The sequence below is a fragment of the Calliphora vicina genome, chromosome 2 (assembly GCF_958450345.1).
Source record: "Calliphora vicina chromosome 2, idCalVici1.1, whole genome shotgun sequence".
In the NCBI taxonomy this organism is placed as follows: domain Eukaryota; kingdom Metazoa; phylum Arthropoda; class Insecta; order Diptera; family Calliphoridae; genus Calliphora; species Calliphora vicina.
The window spans coordinates 65,093,193-65,109,208 of record NC_088781.1 but is presented as its reverse complement, the minus strand read 5'-3'; the positions used below and the strand labels follow the sequence as shown (position 1 = coordinate 65,109,208).

At 29.7% G+C, this 16,016-nt stretch overlaps 2 protein-coding genes across 2 annotated transcripts; both read left to right on the top strand.

Moving 5' to 3' along the window:
- Positions 1 to 4,655: 4,655 nt before the first annotated feature.
- LOC135951498 (uncharacterized) lies at positions 4,656 to 6,726 on the top strand. Its single transcript, XM_065501156.1, has 3 exons — positions 4,656 to 5,163; positions 6,013 to 6,192; positions 6,260 to 6,726. Exons 1-3 carry the CDS (start codon positions 4,739 to 4,741, stop codon positions 6,510 to 6,512), a joined length of 858 nt encoding a protein of 285 aa, XP_065357228.1. The 5' UTR covers positions 4,656 to 4,738; the 3' UTR covers positions 6,513 to 6,726.
- Positions 6,727 to 10,050: 3,324 nt separating this feature from the next.
- On the top strand, positions 10,051 to 11,479 carry LOC135951307 (uncharacterized). Its single transcript, XM_065500930.1, has 4 exons — positions 10,051 to 10,251; positions 10,320 to 10,543; positions 10,854 to 11,030; positions 11,098 to 11,479. Exons 1-4 carry the CDS (start codon positions 10,051 to 10,053, stop codon positions 11,315 to 11,317), a joined length of 822 nt encoding a protein of 273 aa, XP_065357002.1. The 3' UTR covers positions 11,318 to 11,479.
- The last annotated feature ends 4,537 nt before the right edge of the window (positions 11,480 to 16,016 follow it).

Below are 16,016 nucleotides of genomic sequence, written 5' to 3'. Positions count from 1 at the left end.
AATTGAAACAAGAGAGTAACTCATAAAATTTAAAAATGAAGCAAATTGGTACGTGAAATCATCTCTGTAATAGGAGGAAGCCATAATAATGTAAAAAAATTATAGACAAACAAAAAAAAAAATTGAAAGTTTAGAAGATCAGCCATGTGCCGGAAGACCAAAACTCCTTAACAACCTTGAAGTACGATCAATTATGAGAGCTGTGAAGAAAGAACCCACAGTAAGTGAATTGAAATTATGCGAAGAATTAACAGATTCGTCTGGAGTGAGAGTTAGTGCCAGTACATTTCGTCGAGCGATACACGCAAATGGTCTATATGGTGGAGTTCCAAGAGGAAACCCCACATTTCCAAACGAAATATGTCGAGAATTTGCAAAAAAGTATAAAAAACAAAAAAAAAATCGTTTTGGATTAATGTGCTGTTTACGGACGAAAGCAAGTTTGAGAGTTTCGGAAGTAAAAAAAGAAGTAAAATTTGGAGAATCAAAAATCAAAAGTTCGACCAAAAAATGTGGTTCGGTGATGATGTGGGGGTGTATTGCGGCAAGTGGCGTGGGAAAACTCATGTTTATTGATATTTTGATGAACAGAATCTAAAAATTCTAAAATAAAACTTGAAACCCATCGTCAGAAAATAAAATCTAGACCGAACTTGGAACTTACAACAGGAGAATGATATGAAGCATACCTCTAAACATGTTCAAGAATTGTTGTTGTATCATACACCGAAACAATTGGACCACCCCCCAGAGTTACCGGACCTTAATTCCATTGAAGATCTGTGAGAGTAAAGTAAATCCTGCAGGAAGATTGGTCCAAAATCCCAACAAAGGTGACATCAAAAATGGCAGACACAATGCCAAGGAGGATTGAAACTGTTTTAAAAGCCAAAGGATGTCAAATAAAATACTAAACACGTTTTTCTCTTATTATTTCCCTAAAATGTACACTTTATTTTGACGCGTTTAAAATGGAGTATTTTTGTTTTTGTTGCTGTTGAACTAATTTAATTTTTTGTTTCTATATTGTAAGAGAACAGTTAAATATTTTATTAAATATACTAGAACTTGAAAAAAAAATAGTTTTTTAATATGTAAATGCGTTTTAAATGTAAAAACAAGTTGTACGATTTCTTTAAAGATAACGGTAATTTTGGTTTACCGTTATTAATAAAATTTATCATTACCTTCAATCTACCGTAACGGTAGAAATAAGTGCAATTACCGTAACCGATATAATATAATAAAAACAGAAATTCATTACGTTTCTACTTGACTTCTGCTAACAGCATTGATTTTCAAAAGCTATTAAATTGAAAAATGCTTATATTTTGAAAAATAGCACACAACATTGGTTTTATTCCCCCTTATCGTGGTTGGCGTAAACGTCATACGCCTACGACAGTTTCGTACTAGATTAAAGAAACAGTTTGCATTTTATCTTTAATCTAGTACGAAACAGTCGTAGGCGTATGACGTTTACGCTAACCACGATTAGGGTGATTATTTTATTATTTTATATAAAAACAACTATTATCAACCGCTAAAATAATTTTTTTTTTGATTTTTATGTCAAATTTGTGTTACATATTTTTGAGTTAATAAACGTTTACATATATTGTACATAGGTTCTATACATATGGAAATTGGATTACAATTAGGAATCCGAAGGATCAGTATAATGGGGGTAAATATAATTTAAATAAACATAATTAAAATGGCACACTTCCAAATGTTAGTAAATATTTGCAGTGTTTGAAATCTCAAGTGAAAAAAATCATGATCATAATTATGAATATTGCATTTTGTTCCAAAATACATTTGGGGGATTATGAAAGAATATGGTTATTGTGGAAATAGTAAAAATCCGGTTAAAAATTAATAATTGAAAGTTAAGCTAAGTAATTCACTGTAGTGATAAAAGTAAGTATGTTTACTTGTACAGAAAACCGTTTATCTCAAACTATAATGAGTACGTTTTTCTGTGCATATGTATATATCAGCGATCGGCAATCATAATCACCAGGCACCGGTTTTGAACGGTTATTTATATAAAAATAACACGAATGTCAACGAAGTTCATACAAATTGTCAAAAAAGAAACAAACATCACAGTAAGAAAGTGCATAACATGATATTATAGTACATGTTCCATGTTCTCTTTATGCCAACCATTGGTAGATATTATTTTACAATTCGTTGGAATCACAACTTTTACATTTCTTAACTCATTATTATTATGTTTACAAATTATTAAGATTATTTACATATATTTCCAATAATATCTCTTGGCAAGAGAAACAATATTTATATTCCCTAATGTGTTAATATTAAGACAATTATTGTAATATACGATTCATTATAATTATGTCTCTCAATTTTTATCTGCAGAAGAAAGTATTAATTTGTTGATAAGCCTTAAAATTAAAACAAGTACAATTGTAAAGCTGAGTATGCTTGAGTATATGAACATTAGGGAGGGTCGATTTGTAGGGACGCAAAAAAATCGCCCATGTGACAAGGAATATCGTATTCTAGGGATCAAAATAAGAAACTTCTAAAATGAATTCTGATGTTCCCTATTTTGACCCAAAATCTTAAAAATAAAGCTATGCTGCTCATAGACACATGATTAATATTATTTATTACATACATCACATTTATATTTTTCATACGCTCTATACACAAAATTTACACAATACATACATCATGTAAAGTGCCAAAAATGGTGATTTTTTTAAATTTTTGTATGGGGACCCCCCAGCGGGTTCCAGGGGCTGTGGGGGTCGGTCATACATTTAGACTCGATTGGGGCACTATAAATGGGCCAAAGTGAGATTTTTCAAAATTTGACCTTTGGGTCAAAATAAGGAACATCAGAATTCATTTTAGTGGTTGGTTCTTTTATTTTGGCAAAGTTTCTTTTATTTTGATCAAAAGAGTACGATTTTACTTGTCACTTCTGCGATTTTTAAATCGACCAGCCTTATCTACAAAATTGTCTGCTGCACTTTGCGCTCAGGATTTAAGTTTATTGGAACACCTTAAGGTGGGAGTTAGATACAATTGTTACATTTTGGTGTTATATGCATTAACACATACACATAACAACCTCTTTTCCTATGTTGTTGTTGGGTATAAAGATATTAAAATAAAGAGAATTTATTGTATAAAAAATTGTACTCTTTATTTGTCGCTTTTTAATTTTAATTAATTTGAGTACAACAATATATATTTGTGGGTAGTGTTTTCATTTGTATATTTAAATTTATTATTTTTGGGGGACTAAACCAATACCCATAATAAAGGTTCAACAAATTTGAAAACTGAAGGGCGGCTTGTTGGGTCTCCAGCAATAACTGGTTCATGAGTTGCTATAACTTATTACTACTACATATCGTCTTCAGTATTCGAATAATTAACTTCTAATCATTTGCATGAACAAAGTCTGTTTTTACTGATAACGAGTCATTGCTTGTAACTAGTTTCGGAGATATCAAAGTCTTGACTTACACTGTGTGAAATTTTTTAAGTCATGGAAATATAACCATATACGGACACCAATACGTGATAAAAGACCAAAAAAAAGACCAGTGTCTCTCAGTATTGCCCAAAGTCATGCACTTTTTTATGGGCCCTCAAAGATTTGGGGCCTCGGTGTCATTTTTGCAAAAAATTATAATTTTCGCAGGCTCATATCTTACAAACAATTGGGAATTTTGATTTAACTCCAAAATTGTATGTCTTGAGTTAGGAAACATTTATTTTGATATATATCCCACATGCATCCCACTAAGCGACCAAAAGCCTCTTAAAGGAATGGACCTAAGCTTTATCTTGAGCAAAAAAAAAAAATTATAAAAAAGTGGCCATTTTGAAAAATTAGATTTTGCAAAAAAAAAAATCAAAAATTTATTTTGAAAGATATCGAACCCGCATCCCACAAAGCGACCAAAAGGGTTTTCAAGGAAAATATCTAAGCTTTATTTTAAGAAAAAAAGGGCCCATTTTGAAAAAAAGTCAAAAAAGATTACGGGAAAAAAATATTAAAAATTTTTAATTTTTTTTTTAAATATTTATTTCGCTAAATATTAAAAAAAAATTTTAAGATTTAAAAAATTTTAAAAAAACAATTCGAAAAAGATTTTTATCCCAAAAAATTAAAAAAACAACTTTGGAAAAAAAAAATAAATTTTGTTTGCATAAAAATATTTAAAATTTTTATTTTGAAGTATAATTTGGTGAAGGGTATATAAGATTCGGCATAGCCGAATATAGCTCTCTTATTTGTTGTTGTTGTACACTCGTATATTTTCGTACAATTTGATCAAAAAATCTAGGCAATCGAGGGTCTTTGCTTGTATCTCACCTAATGATAGAACGATTTGGTAATCGAGACCGCCACAAAATAATATTTTACCCTTCATGGGTAAAATATTATTTATACTAAAACTTATTTATACTAAAATTTTAAACATTAACATAAGTGAAATGTGAAAATACAGGGAGCAAATTCATATTTTGTTCGTTGGCAACCCTCGATGAGATTATAATACCAACAAAAAGATACAATTAATGAATCCAATTCATTCTCTCTCTCACTCTCTCTACAAAACGCAATTTGTGTTAGTCACTTTATTTCAACCGAACAAGTACGTTCGAAATCGGGTGCGTGAAAGTTGCGAATATTTTGTGTTTATTTATTAAGATACGCAAACTTTAAGAAAATTGTTGAAAAATGAACGAACTTTTTGAATTAAAAGATCTCGATGAATTACAAAAATTGCGAGACTTATACCACCGTGATTGGCCTCAGAATTGTGTGGGATATTATTGTTTGGATAATTTTTTAAAGTGGAAAAAGAAAGATGCACAACTGAAAAATCTAAGAATCTATTCGTCAACAAAAGAAGAAGGCCTCTACGTGATTGTAGATCGTTATCAGTTATTTGTAGGCTCTTTGAATAAAGACAACTGTGCGAATTTAAGAGAACTTCTAATGGACTTAGATTGGTCGAAAGGTTTTAAAGTCAGTTCATTTTTGGAATGTTTCAGACCGGCAGTGTTGAGTACGGTGGAAAGTAAAAATCTTAACTTAGAATATGATAGTTTGACATTGATGTACTATTTGTCAAATGCAGAAGCTAAACTGTTGGATGTAAGGTAATTGATTAATTTTTGAGTTGTTTTAAACAGCTTCTGGAGCTACAAAGGTATACATTAGAGTGTCCGTTAGAATTAAATTTTTCGCAAAATTTATATCGCAGGTACGGAAAAACTATAGGAGGTATTTTTTTCACATTTTTATTCCCTATTATGTTGTAAATAAATCCCCATGTGATGATCAAAAAATTCTGAAATTTGTTTAACAAAATTTTTAAAAAATTGAAATTGGAATTTTCCGTTAAAAAAATATTTTTTTTGGTTATACCTGCGAATAGGTTAACTGTATCCTATGAAGATAAAAACTGATATAAAAGCAAATATGGATATATTTTAAGTAGGAATAAACTTTTGTTTTAATATTTCTCCAAATATGTTAATTTTGTTCCTACATTTCTTGTTTTAGTGTCCTGACACACGATTTTTTAATAACTTTACATTTTTTAAAAAATTTTTGTCTTTTTTCAATTCTTTTAAATTAAATTACAAAAGTAATTACTTAATAGCAAAATTTTTAAAAAAAAAAACTGAAAAAATGCATTTTTTCCCTTTGTACCTCATAACTAAATCAAAAGTCGGCACGGGTTGCGGTTCTTAGAACAAGCTAAACATTTTTTTGGTGGTATTTAAGGTCATTACGAAAGTTTTCAGGGGGTACTATTTCAACATTTCAAAAAATTTAATTCTAAGGGACACTCTAATATACATACATATAATTTTGCCTATAAGGTGTCGATGTTCCTAACTAAAATAAAAATTTAGTTTGTTTGATGAGACCATTTTTCAAATGTACATATATGTCTTGGCGTCACTATTTTATTGTAAAAAATATTTGCTTTTCATTTACAGCTGCCCCCCAGGATTTATTATAAAACCTCTATGTTCCACCACTGATGCTGATATTATTAATTCCTTGTGGCCCAATCGCCATGATGGTTCATTGTTTTTGACTAAACGTTTAATTGATTGGAATATAAATATGGGAATTTATGTTGAGTCAACAAATGAATTGGTTGCCTGGTGTTTACGGTATTTAAGCTTTTTATTGTTGTTTAATTGAAAATAATATTGAATATTTAATTTCTATTTCATTTAGGCTGCAAGGAGGTTTTTTGGGTGCCTTACAAGTTAAAGATGATTACAAACGTTTAGGTTTGGGAGCAGCTGTGGCGCGGGCCACCTCACGTAGTATAGCCAATCAGGGAGATGATGTTATGGCTTTGGTTAATAAGGACAATCAACCATCGCGTGGCATGTTTGAAAAGTTGAATTTCAAAGTAACAGATCGTTGTTATTGGCTGAGAACATATCCGCTTATAGAAAATTTTAAGTGGCCCGAAAACGAATAACTGCCATGTACAATTTAATGACTAATAGTTTTGTTAAATTAAAAAGACACATGGATATAATATAGTATAGATAATAGGAATAACGTATGCAAAATGTGTTATGTATTATCTGCAATATAAGTATTTAAAGAAAATTTTGAAAAATATCATAACCATAACTCAAACGATTTTGATCATTCTAGATCGTCTATGAATTTTATAAGAACCCAGAAAATGTATAATTTTGTTAGTCTGCCATGGATATTTCGATGTGTTACAAACGGAATAACAAAATCAATATAGGAAATAGAAAAATAAAGCAAAATTCTGTATTTCTTGTATCTTATAATTTAAATTATATTTAAGTTTAAATTTTTCGTTTTTATACCAACCATCAAAAAGATGGGGGTAAATCAATTTGGTGGTGGATATAAAAACCAAATATCGTTTTAAGTATAAGATATAACTTAGAGAAATATACATAACTTTGCTTAATAACAAAGTTATAGAAGTCTGTCTATATATATTTGTACAAGTTACGAGCTGTACACAATTTTGCAAACCAGAGGTGGTTCAATTAGCCTGCCTGTATTTAATTTACTGAAAATGTAGGTCCCTTTGTACGAACGAATCGTACCAGTAGTTTACAAAATAAACTTGTTTCTGATCGATCACACAGCGCACAGAAGGATTTTGGTGTCAAAAACCCTATTTTTCGACCACTCAATTTAAAAAATCAAATGATGCAGTTTTGTAGAGAAATGTTTAAAGATGAAATGCGGACTTATAGTTTTAAGACAAATTGTAATTTATTTTTAAAAAAATTCAAGAGTGTTAAGCTAAAATTAACTTATATTTTCACGCAATTCAGTGGATTATATTTGGGGCATTTCATGTCAAGTGAACCAAAATTTGAAATCGATGTCTTCCGATCGGGATGAAATTTGCACCAATTTAAGTTCTATTGGATAGTAATTCGAGAACTCTCTGAGTTACAGAGGTCAAAATTTCACAATTTGGCCAAGCAGGTGTTTTTTCTTATCCATGTAATATATTACCTATTGTTCTTAGCAAAATGTGTCCCAAATAGTTTAGATAGCTATTTCTTCAATCTTTTGAAAAACAGAAAAAATAAATTTTTTTTAATATTTTTTTCCGAAATGAAAAACTTTTGTTTGACTTTATTTTCAAAATGGTCCCTTTTTTGTTTTTTTCTTCTTAAAATAAAGCTCAGATATTTTCCTTGAAGACCTATTTGGTCGCTTAGTGGGATGCGAGTTCGATATCTATCAAAATAAATGTTTTGTAACTCAAAACATATAATTTTAAATTTTTTTTTGCAAAATTTACCTTTTTTAGAATCCCATTTTAAAAAAAAGTCAAAAAAGTTTTAAAATTTTTTTTTAAATATTTTTTTTCGAAAGATTGAAGAAAGAGCTATCTAAACTATTTGGGACACATTTTGCTAAGAACAATAGGTAATAAGTTACATGGATAAGAAAACACAACTGCTTCTTGTTGAAAAATTGTGTCAAATTACTATCCAATAGAACTAACCTTGGTGCGAATTTCATCCCGATCGGAAGACATTGATTTGAAAAGTTGGTTCACTTGACATGAAATGTCCCATTTGTAACTATAACATTCCTGATAATACCATTTACCTTTAACATATTTGAAAAATATGGCATTTCTCTATAAATTAAAAAAAAAATTGGGGGTATCATAAACCGCTATGAAGATATGCCCGAAAATTATTTTATTGTTGATTTTCCATGGGAAAAAATAATGTAGCCCCACTTTCCCTTAATAAAATCAAATTTGGGAGTGTCTCGATTCGATTAAAAAAAATAGTTTTCTGAAGTTTTCGGAACATATAAACGAAATATAAAAAAAAATCGTATCTATCTATGGGTTTCATGGGCGGTGGGCGTGACCGATTTTATTGAAACTCTGCATGTGTTCTTCCTTTGTTTCAAAAAATGTACATATGTACCAAATTTCTAGACTTTTGCTAGCATAGGAAACATTTTCTGCGAAAAAATCGATTTGGATTGTATGGGCGTTATGCGGTGGGCGTGGACGATTTTGAACAAATTTTATTTTTTTCTTAATTTAGTCCATATAATTCTCGGTGCCAAATTTCAATGCTCTACGACCACTCCTTATAATTTTTGCTCAAAAATGTATGAAGCTATCCCTGTGTGCAGCGCGTTGCGTTGCCTAACTGTACCGAGTTACGATTTCTCGAAATTTTTGAATTGGCCACATGCTTTCGGTTGATAACCTAAATTTTATGCGTTGATACATGGTAAAGTACCAAACAAAACTCAACGTAAGACCAACAAAACAAAAATCAATTAAAGCAATCAAAACAGAAATTACAGAAATATAATTTTTTTTCAAGGCAATTGCTAAAGAGAGAATAACATTTGCCGATTTTGGGGGCGTTTTTTTTAATAAACTGTGTCACTAACATTTTCAGATTGCATTAAATTGTTACAATTATTTAGGTCATATGGTTATTTGGTAGATTTTTAAGATTAATAGATGCATTTTAGTTTAAAATCGTAAAATATTAAGATACATATTTGAACCTGGATCGCATTACTGGTCCTCAGTAATAATGGTAAATTAAAGTTTATTTAGCGATTTTTTCCGTGATTTATACAATATAAAAGGATTTAAATAAACTCATCACTTTTATTAATATAGATAATTCGAATAAAACATGGATAAATTAATTTAGAGTTTTACCAGACAGGAATGCACTTTTTGCCCCTTTGCGGGCATCTCCAGTTGCCCAATAATCTTTGAAAATATCATCTATTTAAATTACCGTATATAAATAGAATTCGGTACTGTTTTCCTGAATAAGAGAATATATGTAATTAAACCTCTCGTTTAATTCTTCCGGCTCGGTTGCTATTTAAAATCGAGAAAATCGGTCCACAAATGGCTGAGAGAAGAAACCAGGACCTCGATTTTTGACCTACATATATCTGCATTACTAACTCATTAAATAGTCAATATGGATATCTAATGATAGATATTTCAAAGACCTTTGAATTAAGTTTTTTTTTTTGCTAAATATGTATTATAAAACTTAATAAAACTTAAAAAAAACAATTCGAATAAAAATTAAAAAAACAACTTTGGAAAAAAATCAATTTTGTTTTCCTAAAAATTTTTTATTTAAAATTTTTATTTTGAAGTATAATTTGTTGAAGGGTATATAAGATTCGGCACAGCCGAATATAGCTCTCTTACTTGTTTTTAATAATTTCTTTTCCTGTTTCTGAAACATTTTTAAATGTCTGGCAATATAAAATAGCTGAGCATAATCTAAGTATTAGTTACATCATGTGAATGAATTACCTTCTCTTTCTATACATACGATAAATATTGTTTAAAAGATTGTACTCGTAAAACAATGAGCTTTTATACTTTACAATTAATTTACAGTTAAAAGGTGAGTGGCAAATAAACGAGTTTTAGTTATTATTGACGCGTTTAGCTCGTAACAACCACTGTTGCTCTATAAGATTAAACAAAACCAATGTCGAAATTACAAATTTTAACTGATGTAAATGACCTCAAGTATTTACGCGATTTATATCGTAATCATATTCCAAATACCTCTCACGGCTACTACACGCTAACAAATTTTATACACTGGTTTGAATCGAATCCTAATATTGATCATGTCAAAGTTTATGTGCTCGACAATTGGAGGGAAAGCGGTTTGTTTATTATTTTGGTAAGTTTTTTTTTTTTTTATATAAAAGAGAGTGATTATTATTTTTGTTTCATGTACTTTGGTAAAAGGATCGTTATCAATTGTTTATTAACACTTTAAATCTGAATGTGGACGAGTTGTTAAATGCTTTGAAGTTGTGGGATTGGAGTCGTAAATATAAAATATTCGCATTGCCAGCACTTTTATTTCCTGTAGTTGAAAAAACTTTAAGAGAGCTAAATATAAATATTAGAATGACTACTCTTAAAATCTATCAAAGAGATCGAAGTTGTGTAAACTATAATGAGATTAGGTAAGAGTTGCTCTTAAAATTATTTTATACTAGATTAATTAATGTTAGCGTATAACAATTATAGTAGATTTAGACTGGTCGTATAATTTCCTAAATTTATTATATAATCGGAACTTATGCGAAATATACATTTCTTGCTTACATATTTGTATAACATTAATCTACTTAGTAATTGGATTTAATTTTGAAGAGGCTTTTAATTACCATTATTATAGTCGATCCAATTCTATCTATTTATGGACTAGATTCTTTATTTACCTAGGAACCCTAATTTATTTCGTTAAGAAACTTTTGTAAACCTTTTTTTCAGCATTCCTAATACACTGGTACTACGGCCCTTATCGACTACAGATGCCAATCTAATCAACGATACATGGTACTCGCGTCAGAATGGCTCTTTAGAATTTATTCAATCTTTAATTACATACAATATAAATTTGGGCTTATATACAAAATATACAAATGAATTAGTGGCTTGGTGTACCAGGTAATTGGAAGTTTAATAATATAAATATGTACACAATTATATAATGAATGATTTATTTAATTTTCAGATGTCAGTGTGGTTTCCTAGGCACTCTTCATGTTAAGGATGAATATCGGGGACAAGGTTTGGCCACCATATTGATTGAAATGTATTCTCGAAAAATCATTGAACGTGGGGAGGATGTACGCACAATGATAAACGACAATAATTTAGTGTCGAAGACACTTTTTAGTAAACTAGGTTTCAAATACCAGGAGGATGTATTTATTATGTACAATGAGCCATAATTTCGAAAATATAGAAAATTTAACCCTCTAACCCGCAAGGTGCAAAAAGGTGAAGAGTGCCTCAGATCATTGTTGCCGGTTTAGGTGTAAAAAACAATAATTATGATACGTTTTCATTGGAAAACTAATACAAAATATTTCGAATAGATCGGGTGACTAAAAGTTATTAAAACTTTGATTTTTTTTTTAAAAATAACACACACAATTTCACGTGCTAAAATTAGACATCACTCACAAAACAGCTGACAGAACAAAAACTAAAAGTCAGAATGCATTTCGACCTTCGAGGGAAATGATAACAAATCTGTAACTAAAGTCACAGTTTAATTTAAACAAAAAAATTATAATTACTTTTTAAGATAATTGGTGTTTTATAATGCATGACTTGAGACACTCTAATAAATTAATAAATGCTTTCTAAAGAGCAGTACAAACAAACTTAAAATTAAGGCCCTAATTTTGTAAATCACGTCACCAAAGTGATAGTTATGTGGATTAGCAAAAACAAAATTTGTTTTTGCTTTATACATAATTTTAAAATTTCTTAAATTTTGTTTTTGCTATCTACATAAATATAACTTTGGTGACGTGATTTACAAAATTAGGGCCTAATACAATCTAGATTATATTCAGACAATAAAGTGAAAATTGACTTCACCATAGATTACCTGGGACGTATAAAGTAATCAATTGCCTTATCTTTGCATTCCAAAGAACAGTCAAGTAATCAAACATAAGTGAAAACAAGTAACAATGTATAGTCGTCCAAGCCCGATACCCTACACTGAGTATATGAGTATAAACAGGTAGCTTTTAAAATTTAATATAGTTATACCGATTTTAAGAAGTGGTTTAAGATATTGCATTATTTCAGAAATAATGAAAAATTTCGTCTATTTCACCGTTTTTTAAATTTTTTGTGTTTTTGTCAATATATATTATAAAACAAGTAAGAAAGTATGGTCGGTCAAGCCCGACCATATAATACCCTACACCAAGTAAATGAGTAAAAATATTTTTCTTTTAAAATATCAATAATATATATTTTTGAGTGATTTTCGGAAGTGGGCCTTATATGGGAGCTATGACCAATTATGGACCGATCACCATAAAATTAGGTCGTGTAATTTATGTCTATATTAAAGTTAACTATTGAATTTTGTGAGTATACCAAAATTTTTAAGCGATTTATGCACGTTAAAGTGATTTTCGGAAGCGAGTCTATATGGGAGCTATGACTAATTATGGACCGATCGTAAAAAAATTTGGTGACATGAATTTTGTATATATAAAACTTATTTGGAGCGAAATTTGTGTAGATACATAGATAAATTAAATATTTATGACCGATAAAGTCCAATTTCGAGGGGACATTTGTATGGGGGCTAGGTGAAATAATGGACCGATTTCAGCCAGTTTCAATAGGCTTGGTCCTTGGGCCGAAAAAGTAATATGTACCAAATTTGATCGAAATATCTTCAAAATTGCGACCTGTACTCTGCGCACAAGGTTTACATGGACAGCCAGCCAGCCAGCCAGCCAACGGACGGACGGACGGACATCGTTTAATCGACTCAGAAAGTGATTCTAAGTCGATCGGTATACTTTAAGGTGGGTGTTAGACTAATATTTTTGGGCGTTACAAACATCTGCACAAACGCATAATACCCTCCCCACTATGGTGGAGTAGGGTATAAATATCAAATGATTACTGATAATAAATACTCTAATAAATACCACCATTAACACGATGTCTGGTTATGTGTTAACTAATAGTTATACTGACAGTTTTCATACAAAAATAATATTAAACGACAGTATAACTACACAGAAAGAAAAAAGCACTTCTAAATTTAAGTTTATTTTACTCAAATTTAGCCAGAATTGTACTTAAAAATTTAAGTACGATTCATACTCATTTGTACTTAGAATAAGTATAAACGGGATTGATTACAAAAATCAAGCGGAAATTTTCTTAAAACAAGAACGAAATTCTTGAATTAAGCAAGAAAATCTTGTTTTAAGTACAAGTGAGAAGTTAAATCAAGTAGTTAATTCTTAAACTTCAAATTAAGAGTAAGAAAACTTGAAATAAGAAAAAAATTCTTATATTGATCCATAATAGAAAAAGAGCGGTATAAAATTTACTCTCTGAGCTGTTCTCAAAGTAATTTTCTACTCGCGCTGTCGGTTAGTTACATGAATAAAGAAGCAATTTCATCAGTCTGTGTTGTGCGTTCCGTGTTCCGTGTTGTTCTGTATTGTTTTCGGTCTTTTGTGTTTTTTTGTGTTGTGTGAAAAAAATATGAGTGAGGCAGAAGGAAGACACCCTCCTGCTCCAGCTTCTCCAGGAGTTTCATCAGCCCAGTGTTTATGGGTATTTAAAAGGTAAGTCTATAATTTATTTATTATTGTGATTTATTTTTAAATACAGTTATTCTATTTATAAAACATAATACAGCAAGTCAATAGAAAACTTTGGATATGATTCTTTTTACATGTTTTCTTTTGGCTTACTATATTATGTTTTATAAATAGACTGTTGAATTTGCAACAAATTCTTTAAAAACAAAATAACGGTACAACGTGGTATGTACGTACAAATTTTTTCAATAAGAAATATTTTTTCATTTGTACTAACACACACATACATACATATGTAGTTGCGCATATCGTTTAGAAACAGGTTTTTTAAGACGCAAACAACAAAATTTGCACTTGTAAACAAATAATACAAGCATTTTGTTCTTAGTTTAAGAATTCTCGTGCTTGATGTTTGTGTGTCTATAATATAGACTCTATATTATAGACACACAAACACCTACATATGTATTGACATGTGCACAATTTGTTGTTTGCGTCGTTGTGTGTATTAGTATAAATAACTGCGTTTTGTCCATGAACTGATGGTATTTTTGTACCACAAATGAAAAATATGTTTCTTATTGCAAAAATACAAGTACAGTCACTTAGAAAAAATATAAAAATAACTGTACGATATTAATGATTTATCCTCATATTAATAAATAATTTTTAAATTTATCAAAGTTTTATAAAACGAATTTTGTGTGGAATTATTGTTTTATAAACCTTTGAAAATTGTTTATGAATATGGGGGTAAATCTTTAATATCGTATAGGTAGTTAATGTTATAAATGAATTTATAAATAGTTTTCATATTATATCATTTGTTTGTACATTTTTAGCTTCTCAGGTAACATACAACAGCTTGCAATGGTGAAAACATTAAGGAAGCAATACCTCCTCTTGGTCTTCGAATCGAATTTAGGAAGAAGCTTTTAAGTGGACAAAATTCAGGTAAGAATTTAATAATACAGATTTTTGCAAATATAATTTAACAAATCTTAATCTTATTCTATAGTTTGGCGTCGATGACGACACAATTTCTGTTGAATCCAAAGTTGACAATTGGCTAATTGAAGATGATGACTTCCGTGGCAAACGAGTTTTAAGCAAGGTAATAATTGTTAAATTGTATTAAATTTAAATTAAAAAAAACAAAATAAAATTTATTAAAAATAAAAAATAATGTGTTTTTCTTAAATCAATCTTAGTTTGGCTTACATCAAGTACGAATTCGGGCTTAAAACAATCCTATTTTTGGATTATATCAAGTACGAATTCGTGCTTAAATCTAGTTTAGAATTCTTGAAACAAGCTCATTTTGGGATTAATTCAATCTCGGACATTCTTAAATCAATCCGATTTTTGGATTATATCAAGTATGAATTCGTGCTTAAAACAAGTTTAGAATTCTTGAATCAAGCTCATTTTAAGATTAATTCAATCTCGGTCGTACTTAGGGAGAGCTAAAATTAAGATTTTTGGGATTGATGAATCCGTACTTGAATCAAGTATTATGTACTCGGTTTAAGAAAATCCGTACTTACCCTACTATTGACACCGCTCCGGATTGATTTAAGTACGGATTACTCAATTTTTTTTATGAGTGTATTAGTTAGCACTTAACCAGACTTCTTGTTAATGGGGGTTAGTTATTTAATATACCTAGAGTCTATTATCGATCAATCCTAACAGTTCTTTACTCTTTGCGGTTGGGTGGTCAGTTTACTAACCACATTTTCTATAGTTTTTAAAACTTAGTTTATTGGCATCTATTGCCATTTTGCTAAACAATTATATTTTTTAAAGTCATCGTTTATGATGAATATTCGATTTCCAAAAAATTTATACGAAACAAACATTGCACGTTGGGTTGAATCATGGTCAAAGTTATTAAATTTGGTACCGGGTAAAAGTAGACAGAATACTACATCACTAATAGCTAAAATCGTTATTCTAGACTGCATACTTTTTCTGCAGTTTAGTTTATAAATTTTTCGTATTTTTAGATAAAGTAATTAAAATTGAAATTAAACACAAATAAAATATTTTTTTTTTTTTAAAAACATTTAAAAGCTAACTTTTTATGATGGAACCATCAATTTCAGATATTTGAGTATATGAATAAGAATCTTTTATTTAGATTTTTTTTGGAAAAGTATTTTTATTTTTATACCCTTCAGCTTCGTGAGAAGGGTATATATAAGTTTGTCATTCCGTTTGTAATTTCTACATTTTTCATTTCCGACCCTATAAAGTATATATATTCTGGATCCTTATAGATAGCGGAGTCGATTAAGCCATGTCCGTCTGTCTGTCTGTCTGTTGAAATCAA